Raw genomic sequence first — 16,205 nt, forward strand, 5'->3', positions numbered from 1 at the left:
GGTGGGGTTTTTGACTGAAATATATTAACATGCCGAATAATCCACCCTGTTTCGTAGAAAAGATCTGCAGTGCACTAAAAAGCCACCAAAGGGTGCTGATTTGGCTTTTGCCCTCAACAATCTCAGCTCGGTTGCAGACACATCACTTATGATATGAAGAAGAAATGGGGAGTGGGAAGGCAAGAGAGTAAAAATGGAGGGAATAAGCTTCCCAATTCTGCAGAACTTTGGCCCTGCTGAATAAGACAGTGTTTGGCCCTGGTTATCCATGGAACAGTTTGGTTTGGTTTGCTTTTGCAAATAATAACTAATCTATCTGAAAACTAGAAGAATTGCTAGCTGCACCTGCAGAGCATCAACAACATTCATGTCTTTGATCAAAAGGAGGACTTCTGTAGGATATGAAGCAGGGGGAGGGTTTGTGATTTCTCAGGGAAAGCCACTATTCATTTAATAAAAATAAATTGCATGACTGTTTGAAAGATGATCATGGCTGGCTAGCTAGCTATGTCAGCAGGAGCATTGGAACTTTCACAGCTGGAGAACTACTTTGACATTCATGTTTGTTGGGAAAGAGCTACAAAATGTGTGATGGTTAGATATTGTGCTGAGATCCTCAAATAATAAAGAGGCATTTGTGTAAGGATGTTGCATCATAAGTCAATGCTACTACGTATAGATACAACCTCTGTATGTGATATTGCTCAATGTCATCTCCTACCTTCTCCTGCTGTGAAGAATAATTCTTGTTCTGGGGAGGGAAAAATAGAATCATACACTCTCTTATCCTTGCTACTGGGAGGCACAATAGGGTGGATAGGAGAAGGGTGGATCTCCATGTTTTCAACAGAATTGATTTGTTTGCCTGGTGTTCTCCTTGTTGTCTTGTGTCTATCAGCCTCGGCTAAGAATGATCATCAATCTCGCTCGTTGTACCTGTAATCCAGGCTAATGTGAGGAGCATAGATCAGCTCTGCAGACTCACTGAGATTCTATTTGGAATCTTCAAGACTGTTGATCAAGTACCACTGAGCTATGTAAATCCCACAAGCCCTTCTCCTCAATTTCCCCTCATCCCATCCCTGCCCCCCAAATCATCTAGGTGATGATGCTGGAGCACTCGCTGAGAAACTTTAGTGGAGACCACTAAAGAAGATGTCCATTTTCCAGTATGGCATTGGGATAGATGTGGATGTACCTAATCTGTAAGAATGGAGGGAACAGATGACCAGAGGCAGCATTCCTGGTACCTTTTAAGGAGACTCTTACAATCCCAGATAATGCTGAGCTTTATAGACTTCAAGTCTCAGAAGCCCACCCAGAATGAGAATGTCCTCCTGAGAGAACCTTAAGTTAACTTGAACTTTATTGTAGTGTCTTTAGAATGAAAATCCTGCAAAAGCATCTGGGGATGGGGAGAGGTAGATAAAGTTGAACTCATGCCTTCAGTGTAAATGGTACAGGTGTAAAACCCTGAACAAGATATCCCCACGCATAGCTCAAAAACTTCTGAAAGCATCTGTTTCTGCAACAGCAATTTCCTGAGATCAAACACCATATGATTGAGTCAGATCTGTTTTCTCTGTCTGGCATGTTCTGGTCTATAAGCTTGTTATTCCATTAGCATTTCCTGCACATATATTCTAAAGTTACATAGTTAAATGGTGTAAAGATTCAAATTAACTGAAGTGAGAATGCTATTGCATGTAACTAACTTTTTGCTGCTGTGTATCTCTCTCAGGGTCTTCATAAATGTCAGTTCTCTCCATTTAAAATAAAGAAAACAATATGGAATAAATCTTGTCTTATCAATGTGCTCTGTATTTTGGTAACGAGTAACTGTACTAGCAGACTTTTTTCATTTTTAGTATTTGCTGAAGGCTGCAGAATTCCTGGCTTTCTACAAACATCTCTCCTAATGCACTCCGAACATGTTTATCTACAGTACCACAGCTGTTCCAGCCCTGGCCCTCTTTGAAGAGAGAGTGCCAGTTGTGAAGTGCTTTTATGATGTTTGAGATCACACTTTCTTTTATGACCTAAGCAAGGATTTCAAGCTAAACTGATAGGTGAAAGGCTAGTGCAGTAGCCAGTGGCCAATTAGTTCAAGCCCTATTCTGTATGGTTGTTATTGGTGAATCCTTGCTACCTTTATCCATTGTAGTCTGATATTTCCTACAGTTTGTATTTCATACACTAAATCACTCTCATGTGACAAATCCCTGCTTTTCTGTATGAACAAAAATGTGTCTGGAGGAGACAAATGTGGCTGGTGTTACAGCCAATAGTACCCTCTTGAGTCCTGCAATGTTAAGGAGTTTTCCATCATGCTGGGGAGACTTCCAGCACCACCAGTAAGATGGATTCACGACCATCTGGTGGTTAAATTCTTGAGACAGTGGATGTGTTGTTGAAGTGAACTGTCCATGTGTCCCTTTGGGAGGTCGGTGTGCCAACTTCCCTTTAAGAAGCATTATGTCCTTATTCATGGAAGCCTGCCTGTAATACTAAAAATCCCCCTAATTGTCACCCTTGAGGAAGGTGGTGTTTGAAGCCACTCTGGCAATAGCTGGTGTGCTCAGATTTCCTCTGACATTGATCAGTCTCGTTTTAGGTACGGATACTTTGTTGATGAGGGATAAAAGGTGTGTGTCCCTGCTGATTTTTCTACATCTGTCAGCTGCTCTGATACATTTGATATTGAGATAAAACTGTGGATTCCTGCAGGGATTTAAAAAAAAAGTTCTAGGTTGCGCAAAATGTATCTGCCTGCGTAAGGGGCTCTGCTTACATGGAGCACATTACTTCTGTGCCTAGCAATTTGCACAGGCTTCTTTTAAATGCACCCAAAAATGAATGGGTATTGGTTTTAACCTACCATAAAAACCTTAAATATATTGAGTCTTGGCTTTACTTCATAGACCACCTCAGGTTCACTGTCATACTGCTGTTATTAACAGAGACACCAGAGCTCAGTCTCTTGATTTTAATCATGAGGTGCTGGAAACACAAGATGTTTTTAGGGTATCCTCAACTGTGCATCTAACTTCCCCGTCAGTAGAATTCTTCAGAGCCCACGTTTACTGACCTGCAGGTCTTGCAACAAGATCTGTTTGGTATCTTGGCTTTTGTAGGGGGAGAGAGGCCGTGCTGACTGAGGCCTGTTGAGGGAAGCTGTTTTGAGTTGCAGAGGTGGATACAAGTTTTATAAACACATTTCACAAACCACAACCTAAAGCTGTACATACCCTTTTCCCCATCGGAGCATTGGGTGGCTGCATTTTTGTAAATGTCAACGTAGACTCTGGCTTCTTGTTTGCTTTTGAAACCTGTATCAAGATATTTATTTTAATTGCTTTGCATTCTTTTAATTCTGTATGTGCCAGTATTTCAGTACTTCTCCTTTATAGTGTCTCATTCTGATATGTTTATATGAGCTAAGGGGTAGCCTATTGAAAGAGGATTTGATTTTTTTCCTTTCAGTCTCGATGTTATGCCCACATCACTGTTGTACTTACTCGTTTAATTATTGAGCCACTTACAAAATATGGTGCAAGACATGATATGGCTTTACTCAGTGCAAGCTGAAGACTGATTTACCTACTGTAGTGATTTGTTTCACAAGCCTCCTCCTCCAGTCTTTCATTAGCCATATCTATTAGAGAAGGGGAAGAGGAGGGACCTGAATTCAGCTAAGGCAAAGTAACTAACTGTCTGATCAGATCTCAGTGCCTGTTTGTCCAATACTTTTTCCATCATTTTAAAAATTAGGGATAGTTGTCTGGTATGATGTAACATCCATGCCTGTGGTGTGAAAACTTAATGTTTCACCAAACAGGCATTTTAGAATTTAAAAATATAGCAGGATTGAAATGAAGATTTGGAACTCTTGATTTGTGCTTGAAATATAGTGAAGTGTCTTAACTGGTCATCCAGAGACCACGTGTTGCACAAAACTTGGCTACTTACCTTTTTCACTGGAATTAATTTAGAACTCTCTATTTCCTCTGTGCTGCTGCAAAGTTCTCTATTAGTTTTTACTTCAAAATTTTATATTGCTTACTTTTAAAGCCCTCCACAGACCAGCTTTATGGTACTGACTTCTAAATGTTCTATGCGGTTTTAGATTGGAGATCTTATATTGTAGTATTTGTGGTATTGAATGTACTATGGATTTTCTTGGTGTCAGCATTTCAGTTGATTCTGTCATTGGGCATAGTGTTTAAGGATTTGTCTACATGAGGAAATTGACTAGAGTAGCTATCGCAGAATAAACTGTTGCAGAGCCACTCCCTATGGGGATGCTTCTATTCTGGAATAAGTATTTTTTTTATTTGGGAACAATTAATGCAATTCCAAAGCAGAGTAATTATTCTGGAATAAAATAAAGTTTTTAATTCAAGAATGCTGCTAACCTGGGGAGCTATTATGGAATAGCTTATTCAGCAATCGCTATTCCAGTCAATTTCCCCATGTAGGTGAGTCCTCAGTGTTGCAGTAAGAGTGTGTGTGTGTGTGTGTGCATGTCTTTCCCCCACCCCATTATCTGCATAGGTTCAACTTCAGCCAGAATTTGGCCTTAAAAAGCCAAAAATCTGATATCTATATGTATGTGCATAAATTTGCATTTCAGATCTTTTATGAACTCACTTTTGCAGTGATTTGCATTGAAATTGGTTTTGTACCAGCAAATGCTTGTATACTTGGGTGATAACTTGCACACACAGTTTCTGATGTGCTTTCTGAACACCAGGGATTAATTAGGCCATTTGGGCCAGATTTGTTGGCTTTGACTCATTTTTACTGCCAGAATCTAGCTGCAGCTGTCAGCTGAGAATTCCTCTGGTTGGCATGCATTGTCAGCTGCTATAAGCCAGCAGTGCTAGTTCCTAGAGAGGAAGGATAGTCCAGGGATTAGGGAACTAGACTCAGAGGGCCCTGGTTCAATGCCTTGCTACATGCTTCCTCTGGGATCTTGTGCAAGACACTTAGTGTCTCTGTCTCTATTCCCCATCCATATCATAGGGATATTAGCACTTCCATACTTCAGTGATGTTGAGGATAAACCATACGGAAAGGGGGGCATATATGTACCTAAGTCAACCACCACCCCCACATCTCGAAGGATGGAGCACGTTCTCAAAGCAGCCGCAAGGAAACCTACACCAATTAATTTATTGTAGTGGTAACCTGATTTAGTGGCTGGAGAATTAGGAAGTGTAACTGGGTCTCTGATGATGGCTTCACTCCCACAACAAGCAAATCTTTGCCAGGAGGAAATCTGATCTATTATACTGAATTTTTTTGTACATGTTAAATTAGTCTTTTGACCCTGCTGCCAGGAGGTATTTGACTACTGGTCTGTTTTTAAGAGTACAGTCTAGGCTGAAGCCTCTTTAAAATAGTTTCCCTGTGTTTGGGGCTGTTGTATGCTTGGGTGTGAAATCTAATGGGCTATTGAAACAAAAAGAAGTAGTGAAATCATTCATTTCTCACTTAATTCTTAATCTCCTTCAATTTTGCAGGCTGATAAACTGGAGGAAAAAAGAAGGCAACAAGAAAAGCAAAGAAGAGAAATGTTTAACGAAGATCACTATCTGTAAGTAAAATGTTAAATCTGACTACCTAAGTCTGAAAGAGGTCACAGTCACTTTGTAGGCATAGGTGGTAAACAGATTCCAGATGACAAGCAGATGAAGTAATTCTTCCAGCCATGGCATCTGGCCTCTGGGCTCCAGGCTGTTCTGAAGCTGACTGTCTGTCTGCCTGTCCTGTGGCTAGGCTTCAGTGGCTAGGATATGTCCTTTTCTTCCTCAGATGTGTTCCTCTGGTTTATCTGTATTCTCCAGAATTTCCAGTGTTTGAACCGTTGGAGAATAGCTTTTGCATAGAGTATTCTTAAGCTAGAGATTTGTTTTTCTTAGATCGTTGTCAGTACAGAATATTTATCTTAAAAAATCCAAGAAAAAAAGACTGTTGGGTAATTCAGTGAAAGAGGATCTGTAACCTAATTGTTGCTGTGAATAAAATCTACTGAAAAAGTACCGAGATACCATGGTAATGGGTGCTTTTACAAATGCATTCAGAGATATTGATATTAAGGTCAGAAAGGACCATTATGATCATCTAGTTTGACTCCCTGCACAACGCAGGCCACAGAATCTCACCCACCCACTCCTGCGAAAAACCTCTCACCTATGTCTGAGCTATTGAAGTCCTCAAATCGTGGTTTAAAGACTTCAAGGAGCAGAGAATCCTCCAGCAAGTGACCCGTGCCCCATGCTACAGAGGAAGGCGAAAAACCTCTTCCAATCTACCCTGGAGGAAAATTCCTTCCCGACCCCAAATATGGTAATCAGCTGAACCCTGAGCATGTGGGCAAGATTCACCAGCCAGATACCCAGGAAAGAATTCTCTGTAGTAACTCAGATCTCACCCCATCTAGCATCCCATCACGGGCCATTGGGCCTATTTACCATGAATATTTAAAGATCAATTAATTGCCAAAATCATGTTATCCCATCATACCATCTCCTCCATAAACTTATCGAGTCTAATCTTAAAGCCAGATAGATCTTTTGCCCCACGGCTTCCCTTGGAAGGCTATTCCAAAACATCACTCCTCTGATGGTTAGAAACCTTAGTCTAATTTCAAGTCTAAACTTCCCAATGACTAGTTTATATCCATTTGTTCTTGTGTCCACATTGGTACTGAGCTTAAATAATTCCTCTCCCTCTCCGGTATTTATCCCTCTGATATATTTGTAGAGAGCAATCATCTCTCCTCAGCCTTCTTTTAGTTAGGCTAAACAAGCCAAGCTCCTTGAGTATCCTTTCATAAGACAGGTTTTCCATTTCTCAGATCATCCTAGTAGCCCTTCTCTGTACCTGTTCCAGTTTGAATTCATCCTTCTTAAACATGGGAGATCAGAACTGCACACAGTATTCCAGGTGAGGTCTCACCAGTGCCTTGTATAACGGTACTAAAACCTCCTTTTCTCTACTGAAAATATCTCGCCTGATGCATCCCAAGACCACATTAGCTTTTTTCACGGCTATATGACATTGGCGGCTCATAGTCATCCTATGATCAACCAAGACTCCAAGGTCCTTTTCCTCCTCCATTACTTCTAATTGATGCATCTTCAGCTTATAACTAAAATTCTTGTTAATCCCTAAATGCATAACCTTACACTTCTCACTATTAAATTTCATCCTATTACTATTACTTCAGTTTACAAGGTCATCCAAATCTTCCTGTATGATATCCCAGTCTCTCTCTAAATTGGCAATACCTCCCAGCTTTGTATCATCCGCAAACTTTATTAGCACACTCCCACTTCTTGTGCCGAGGTCAGTAATAAAACGATTGGTCCCAAAACTGATTCCTGAGGAACTCCACTGGCAACCTCCCTCCAGCCTGACAGTTCACCTTTCAGTAGGATCCACTGTTAACCAATTCCTTACCCACCTTTCAATTTTCATATTCATCCCCATATTTTCCAATTTAACTAATAATTCCCCATGTGGCACAGTATCAAACGCCTTACTGAAATCAGGTAAATTAGATCCACTGCATTTCCTTTGTCTAAAAAAATCTGTTATTTTTCTCAAAGGAGGAGATCAGGTTGGTTTGGCAAGATCTATCTTTGGAAAACCATGTTGTATTTTGTCCCATTTACCATTGACCTCAATGTCCTTAACTACTTTCTCCTTCAAATTTTTTTCCAAGACCTTGCATACTATAGATGTCAAACTAACAGGCCTGTAGTTACCCAGGTCACTTTTTTTCTTTCTAAAAATAGGAACTATGTTAGCAATTCTCCAATCATACGGTACAACCTCTGAGTTTACAGATTCATTAAAAATTCTTGCTAATGGGCTTGCAACTTCATGTGCCAATTCCTTTAATATTCTTGGATGAAGATTATCTGGGCCCCCTGATTTAGTCCCATTAAGCTGTTCAAGTTTCACTTCTACCTCAGATATGGTAATATCTGCCTCCATATCCTTATTGTTAAATGGAAAATGTACTGGTATAGCAGTGCAGCAGTAAAAACATAGTTACAAGTTAAATTTTACTCTGAACCCTAATTCTCACTTGCTTACAACTTTCTCACAGCCTCTTTTGTCAGACATTTCTCAAGTTTGGTTGCAACCCAAAACTGCTTAGTGTGTGTTTCTGAAAGTTTGAACAAATTCCAGCTATTCTTTATTATGCAGAAATGGGAGAGAAGCTTTAAAAATCCCAGTATCACCTCTTTGGGCAGCTAATGGGTTTGTTTTAAGATTTCATACTTGGTGCAAAGGTATTCCTAAATAGTAACTTGTCTTGTATGAATATATTTCTGTTTTCAGATACAGGGCCAGATATTGCACTCTCATAGAAATAGCCCTGGGATGGGTATAAGAAACACAGTAAAGTTGGAGTTTACTTCAAATACTTTTCTAAGGGAAGTGTGAAGGAGCCACTGAGGAAAGAGGAATATGGCCACCCCAGTCCCACAGATCCTGGAAACTTCTAGGGAAAGGGAATCTGTCATCCAGTGGAGGTTTAGCACCTTTTGCTAAAGATGAAGCAAAAACTTCTAGTAACATTGTTCTCTCCAGCACTCCTGGATGCAGTAGGTCTGCTCTAGTCTTTTATACAGGTGTAACAGCTATTTGTCCCAACTCCGGCACAGCAACTCACTATGTACTGCCAGGGCCTTAATTGAGCCCTTGCTGTCCGCTGAAAAGTAGATTCAATGTGCATGTTGGTCCCTCTGACTCAGACATAGTTGAATGCTTTCAGCTATCTCCTTAACAAACTGAACCAACTTGGATGTAACTGAAGTTAAAGACTAACTTTCAGACACTGTCAAGCTCTGTTTCAGCAGAGACTGCATGTAACTGTCAAAAGAATGAACCTGGTGGAAGGTAGTGCAGAGAATAAACTAAGTATATACTGTGAAGTTCTACTGAATGTCAAACCTGGGGAAAGTTGGACAGAAAATTAAATTAATAGGATTCTACATACTTAAGCAAAATTTATTGCATCGTGTGAGACAATGGTGTCTTCCCAAACACATACGTATATACTCGATCATAAGCTGGTTAGTTTATAAGCTGACCCTCCCCCCCCCCCCCCCCCCCGATGAATGAATAAATAAGGAAAATTCATAAGCCAACCCTATAATTCCAGGGTCAGCAAACTTTGGCTTCCAGCCCATCAGGATATGCTGCTGGCAGGCCGAGATGGTTTGTGTATCTCTAGTGTCTGCAGGCACGGAGGTAAACCGAAGTAAACGAAGTGTCCTGGCCCGCCAGCTGCTTATACTGATGGGCCGGGACAGCACCTGGTGGGGAATTTTTTTTGTGGGGGGGAGATGCTGGGGGTCAGGGAAGTGACCCCCCCCACTTCCCATTCTATCCCTTTCCATCTTAGCTAGGGCAGGCTAGGAGAGGATGTCTCTGGCCTGGCCGGAGCCTCTCTGGCAGCCTGGGCGGCATGGCTGCAGCGCACTCTGGCAGGCGGGGCTGGGTGGTGCGGTGTGGCGCGGCAGCCTGCCGGCCCCAGAGCTGTGATGTGGCCAGAAGCTGAGACTCTGGCCCTGCCTTTACTCTTCTGGCTTTGCTGGCTGTGCTGCCTCTCCTTGCCCCCTCTGTTGGAGGAGAGGCTGTGTCCCACCTCTCCCCTCTCTATACCTGTTCATAAGCTGACCCCCTTCTCTGATACTTCCCTTTTTTACTAAAAAAAATTTGGCTTATGAACAAATATATACGGTACTAGTTAAAAGAATCTTCTACCATACAGAATATAAGGAACCTGGGAAAATAATAAATGAATCATTGAATAATGTAGTGATAATGCTTTCAGGATACTTTTTGTGCTGTGCTGTATTGCACATTAACTTTACTGAGTAATGTGAAGATACGTGTGACATCTCATCTTGTTATGACATTAACTCAGGTTACTGTATCACCTTTTGTAAACCCGTTTGAGATAGGCTTGGAGGAAGTGCTACATATAAAGTACAGAATATTATTATTCTTGGGCCTGATCCTGCCTATATTTTTATACAAAATGGGAGGTCAGAATGTTAACACCTTATTTGCTGCTAACCATGAGGTTACAATAGTTTATCATCCATCACCATGTACTCATAGACACATAGACTTTAAGGTCAGAAGGGACCATCATAATCATCTAGTCTGACCTCCTGCACATTAAAGGCCACAGAACTCAACCACCCACTCCTGAAATAGACCCTAACCTCTGGCTGAGTTACTGAAGTCCTCAAATCATGGTTTAAAAACTTCAAGTTACCATTTACAGTAGTTTAAACCTGCAAGTGACCTGTGCCCCATGCCGTTGAAGAAGGCAAAAATCCCCCAGGGTCTCTGCCAATCTGACCAGGGGCAAAATTACTTCCCTACCCCAAATATGATGATCAGTTAGACCCTGAGCATGTAGGCAAGATCCACAAGGCAGATACCTGGGAAATAATTCTCTGTAGTAACTCAGAGCCCATCACATCTAGTGTCCCATCTCCAACCACTGGAGATTTTTGCTACTGGCACTTGCCGATGGGCCACCTGCCATTGTAGGCAATTTCATCATACCATCCACTCCATAAATTTATCAAGCTCAGTCTTGAAGCCATTTAGGTTTTTTGCCCCTGCTGCTTCCTTTGGAAGGCTGTTCCAGAACTGCACTCCTCTGATAGGTAGAAACCTTCACATAATTTAAAGCCTAAACTTGCTGATGGCCAGTTTATATACATTTGTTCTTGTGTCCACATTGGCACTTAATTTAAATAAATACCAGGGAGAGAGAGGAGTTCTCCCTCTGATATATCTATAGATCTCAATCGTATCTCACCCTCAGCCTTCTTCTGGTTAGGCTAAACAAGCCAAGCTCTCTGAGTCTCCTCTCATAAATTAGGTTTTCAATTGATCAGATTATCCTAGATCCCCTTCTCTGCACCTGTTCCCGTTCAAATTCCTCTTTCTTAGACATGGGACACCAGAATTGCGCACAGTATTCCAGATAAGTTCTCACCAGTGCCTTGTATAATGATACTAACACTTCCCTGTCTCTACTGGAAATACCTTGCCTGATGCATCCTAGGATTGCATTAGCCATTTTCACAGGCACATCACATTGACGGCTCATAGTCATCCTGTGATCAACCAGTACATCCAGGTCTTTCTCCTCTTCTGTCACTTCCAACTGATAAATTCCCATCTTATAGCAAAAATTCTTGTTGTTACTGCAAAGTCATGCATTTAGGGACTATTAGATTTCATCCCATTCTATTATTCCAGTTTACAAGGTCATCCAGATCTTTTTGTAGGATATTCCGGTCCTCCTCCATATTTGCAAAACCTCCCAACTTTGTGTCATCTGCAGATTTTACTAGCGCACGCTCACTTTTTGTGCCAACGTCGGTAATAAAAATGTTAAATAGATGCTTTTTTATTTTTTGTGTGTGTGCCCAAGACCTATACAAACACCAGAATACCTCCCACCCCCAAACTCCCCTTACAAATTCCCACTCAATCTCCCCTGTTTACAGCTCTGTTTGCTTCACTTGTGCCACTGTCTGGCTATTTGGCTGCCTTTCTAGGCTCCCTAATCAGTACTCTGCTTCTCTGACTGCCCACTGTCCCCTACCAGCCTCTACAAACTGAAGGAAAAAACCACATACACAAATCCACAAAAAACTCCCTCCCTGCCCCTAAGTGTACTGGTGGGACTAGTGAGCATGTTGCATACCATGTGGAGAATCTTGTATTGTGGCTCTGTTTCAAACAGTGGGTGGGGTTAGACCAACAATCTATCCAGATATTAGCATCTCCCACTGCAATGAAGTCTCTTTCTAGCTTACAGAAAAGATCAAACTGGGGTGTGTGGTGGGGTGTGTTTTCTCCCAGTGGCATTGTCAGCTCCAGGAAGCCATGTTAGAGCAGAATGAGGTGGTCTCTTCACATTCTTTGGATGTTTGTACAGATGACGGCACTGCTTTCATCATACTCTAAAGAAGTCTAGAAAGGCGCATGTGGCTCTAGCCTGACTGGCAGCATCTGTTGTGCAGTGCAGGCATGCTTCTGCTGACTTGCAAATTATAGTAGTACATACTGGGATTTTTCTGTTCCATTTAAAAAGCCAGAGCTTTTACCATACAAGAGAATTACATTGAAAGAACATTTACATTGCAGAATAAAGCCCTCAAAAGTCAGAAAAGGCCTGACTTTTGAGGGCTTTACTTGGCAGCTAAACAACCCTAAAGGAACCTTTCTTTTGTACGTACAGACTCTTTTTCAGGTCTGGACTTCAGACTGTCTTCATTATTGAGGTTATGCTGGGGTTCCTCCAAGACCTCTTCCACTTGGTTCCCCAAAAACTCAGACTCCAGTCTCATCTCTCAAGTTCTTTTATTTGGCATACAGCAAAGCTACACTGAACTGATGAGTCTCAAATGCCCAGCATGGATGCAGGGTACATCATAAATCCAATGTCCCAAAACAAAAATGTTCCTTGAAAACACTTCTACCAACACTAGTTTCTAACTGTACATTGTATCATATTCATCATGATTGGCTTGGTTGCTTTTCAGTAATCAATTGCTGTGCAGCATGCGCTGGCCACTCATGCATAATCTGACCTCTCCCTTGTCTTAGGCTTGTTTACGAACACCAAGATGTTCCTGCTGGTCTTAGCTGGCCATCCTGCTTCCAGCATACTGCTTGTTATGTGATGCTGTTGCAAATAAAGCAAATGCAATTTTGGTTTGCATTAACAGAGGCATAGCACGCAAGTTATGGGAGGTGATAATACTGCTCTACTTGGCATTGGTTAGGCCTCATCTGGAGTACTGTGTCAAATTTGGTCACCGCTGTATAGAAAGGATGTAGAGAAACTGGAAAGGATCCAGAGTCACATGACCAAGATGTTCAAAGGGATGGAATGCAAGCCATATGACCAAAGGCTGAAGGAACTGGGTATGTTTAGTTTGGAAAAGAGGCGATTAAGGCGGGGCGGACATGACAGCGGTCTTCAAATATTTGAAAGTCTGCCATAAAAAAGATGGAGAAAAATTGTTCTCTTTTGCCACAGAGTGTAGGACAAGACAAAATGGGTTAAAACTACAGCAGAGCAGATTTAATCTGAATCTCAGGAAAAACTTCCTAACAGTGGGACAATGGAAACTGACTATCTAGGGAAGTCATGGAATCGCCTTCACTGGAGGTTTTCAAAAAGAGTCTGGGTAGCCATCTGTCTTGGATGGTTTAGACCAGAGGTGGGCAAACTATGGCCGGTGGGCCATATCCAGCCCGTGGGACTGTCCTGTCCGGCCCTTGAGCTCCCAGCCGGGGAGGTTAGCCCCAGCCCCTCCCCGGCTGTCCTCCCTCCCCCATAGCGTCAGCTCTCTGCACTGCCAGCGCTCTCAGCGGCGTGGCTGGCTGCTGCTGGGCCGCATGGCTGCAAGCTCCTGCTGCTCTGAGCGGCATGGCAAGGGGGAAGGGATTGGGGGGGGGTGGATAAGGGGCAAGGTGTTCGGGGGGGAAGTCAGGGGATGGGGCAGTTGGATGGGGTGGAGGTTCTGGGGGGGCAGTCAGGGGATGGGGAACGAGGGCAGTGGATAGGCATGGGAGTCCTGAGGGGCCTGTCGGGAGACGGGGATGTGGATAGGGGTCAGGGCAGTCACGGCACAGGGAGCAGGTGGGGTCCCAGGGTGGAGGTTAGGGACGGGGTGCCGGGAGGGGGTGGTTGGGACAAGGAGGGGGGGGGGGGGTTGGATTGGTCGAGGGTTCTGAGGGGGGCAGTCAGGGGGCGGGAAGTGGGAGGGGCAGTCAGGGGGCAGGGGCCGGGCTGTTTGGGGAGGCACAGCCTTCCATACCTGGCCCTCCATACAGTTTCACAACTGCAATGTGGCCCTCGGGCCAAAAAGTTTGCTCACGCCTGGTTTAGACCCAACAAATCCTGCATCATAGCAGGGGGGTAGACTAGATCAGGGCCTCCGGGACTCCCACACCTATCCATCACCCCCTGGTCCCCATCCTCTGACCATCCCCCTGCCAGAACCTCCACCCCATCGAACCGCCCCTGTCCCCTGACTGCCCCGCCCCCTTACCATGCCACTTGGAGCAGCAGGAGCTCGCAGCCGCCCGGCCGGAGCCAGCCACGCCGCCCAGAGCACTGGTGGCGCAGTGAGCTCAGGCTGTGGCGGAGGGAGGACGGACAGCAGGGGAAGGGCTGGGGTTAGCCTCCCCAGCTGGGAGCTCAAGGGCTGGGCAGGATGGTCCTATGGGCCAGATGTGGCCCGTGAGCTGTGGTTTGCCCACCTCTGGACTAGATGACCCTTGTGGTCCCTTCTAACTCTATAATTGTAAGAAGTAGAGAGTAAGGTCCAGATCCTCAAGGGTATTTATGCTCCTAACTTCCATTCATTTCAATGGAAGTTTGGAACCTAAATATCTTAGGTCAAGATCTTCAAAGTGAAGTGCCCAGGGTCACACAAGGAGTTTATGGCAGAGCCAGGAATTAAAGCCCCGTTTCCGGACTACAAGAATATCCTTCAATTCATAATGGGTGACAATCACCTTAGAGGCTGCCTCCCATGGTGACTTGCAATGCCAGGTGCAATCTTCAAGGTCACTCTGGATATATCTGAGCCTGAATAATATGGTACAATGTAATACCACCTTCTCACAAAATTAAGCCCAAGTCTTCTCTCTGACTGTCTTGTTTTCATTCACTCTTTTGTATGGTTTCCTGATACCTCAGTGTTGGGTGCTTTGGAAAGTGGATGGATAGGCTGATCTCTGAGTATAAATAGGCAGAAATATAAAATAGACCGGAAGAGAGCAGCTCTCTTACATAGCCAGGTACACATCCAATAACTACTCAATAATACAGAGCTTGAAAAAACTGGTGAAGGAAATGTAGATTATTTTGAAGGCTTTTCTTATTTATAGATGCCAGACAGTATAACCGTGGCATACATGTATGCCCAAGATACAGTATTGTGTTAAGAATTTAGAGCTTCAAATGCAGAGTTTGTCCGAATACCATAAGGTGAATATTCCAAATATAGTGCCTGAATTTCACCAACAGAAGCTCTATTCACTAGCCTGCCAAAACGGTCTATTCAAAAGTCATAAAACAAAGAAAATAAAATATGAACCCAAATAGGATTTATTTATTTTATTGTACAAGACCACTCCTAGTGTCCTTGCCGGTTCTCAGGGCTCTGTGATATGTAATTCAAACAGCAGGCCAGTAACAAATTTTCCTCACAAGTGCAAACCCAAACTTGACCAGACTGTAAATAAAGACTGCTAAAGAGAGAGTCACAAGCACTCCAAAACTGCTTTCAGCCTTGAGAATCTTTTGTTTGCTCTCTTTCACCAGTCTTCTCCACTTCGTTCATTTGCTCCTGATTATTTTAAGCATTGTCAATTATTTAGCTAACAGGCAGAAAACTAGGCTTTTATAGACATCCAAAGGGACTCTCCTGAGTGTAATAATGAAGGCGGTTTATTGAACGCCTGTGAGGTTGCTTTCTAATTGTACACATTAATCTGCCCGTGCAAGCTGGCTGAAAATATAGAAGCAGATTGTATGTGCAGATGGAACACACGCAATGGTTTGTATGGAAAGACCTCGGCAATAAACTTTTTCAAAATTGTCCTTTCCTTGAAAATTGGATTTATGGTGACTCTTACAAATAATAAATGAAACTTCATATCTGGAAATAACTTTCCCTATATTAGTTTTGCTGCCCCCTTCCCCTCTCCCTCCATTTCAGCCCACTGTGGCGAATGGACCCTAAACCATTACATTAATTCAAGGGTTGACTATTTTAAAAAAAAATAAGTTGGTGGAAAAGAGAATTGGCGGGGGGGTGCTATTTTATTATATTTACCTTTTTAATTCTATACTTTGCTAGCCTGACGCTAAAAGTGAGAGTACCATATTGTTGATAAACGTGGTGTTTAGAATTTAAACTGTCAATGTACAATGGCTACATTTAGGAATATTATTCCATCTGAAGATACCTCAATTCTGCTGTTCAGATTACAGTAACAGGCCCTATTTTGCCTTTAGATGTCTGTATAATTGCCAAAGAAGTCAATGGGAGTGTTGTGAATTTGGGGTCAGATTTTTGGCATGCAGTTATTGGAAAAAGGGGTTGGTGACAAGATTTTTCAGTGAG

The 16,205-nt window shown here is 42.8% G+C and overlaps 1 protein-coding gene across 3 annotated transcripts in view; it reads left to right on the forward strand.

The window, feature by feature from the left end:
• Window positions 1–16,205, forward strand: part of EPSTI1 (epithelial stromal interaction 1) — an 84,003-nt gene that overhangs the window by 28,580 nt on the left and 39,218 nt on the right. For all 3 annotated transcript variants that reach the window (XM_075128677.1, XM_048851160.2, XM_048851151.2), the window contains one exon: window positions 5,526–5,599. In XM_075128677.1, the coding sequence (XP_074984778.1) occupies window positions 5,526–5,599 (74 nt within the window). The remainder of the gene's footprint in view (window positions 1–5,525; window positions 5,600–16,205) is intronic.

This window comes from Caretta caretta, chromosome 1, assembly GCF_965140235.1.
Source record: "Caretta caretta isolate rCarCar2 chromosome 1, rCarCar1.hap1, whole genome shotgun sequence".
Lineage (NCBI taxonomy): Eukaryota > Metazoa > Chordata > Testudines > Cheloniidae > Caretta > Caretta caretta.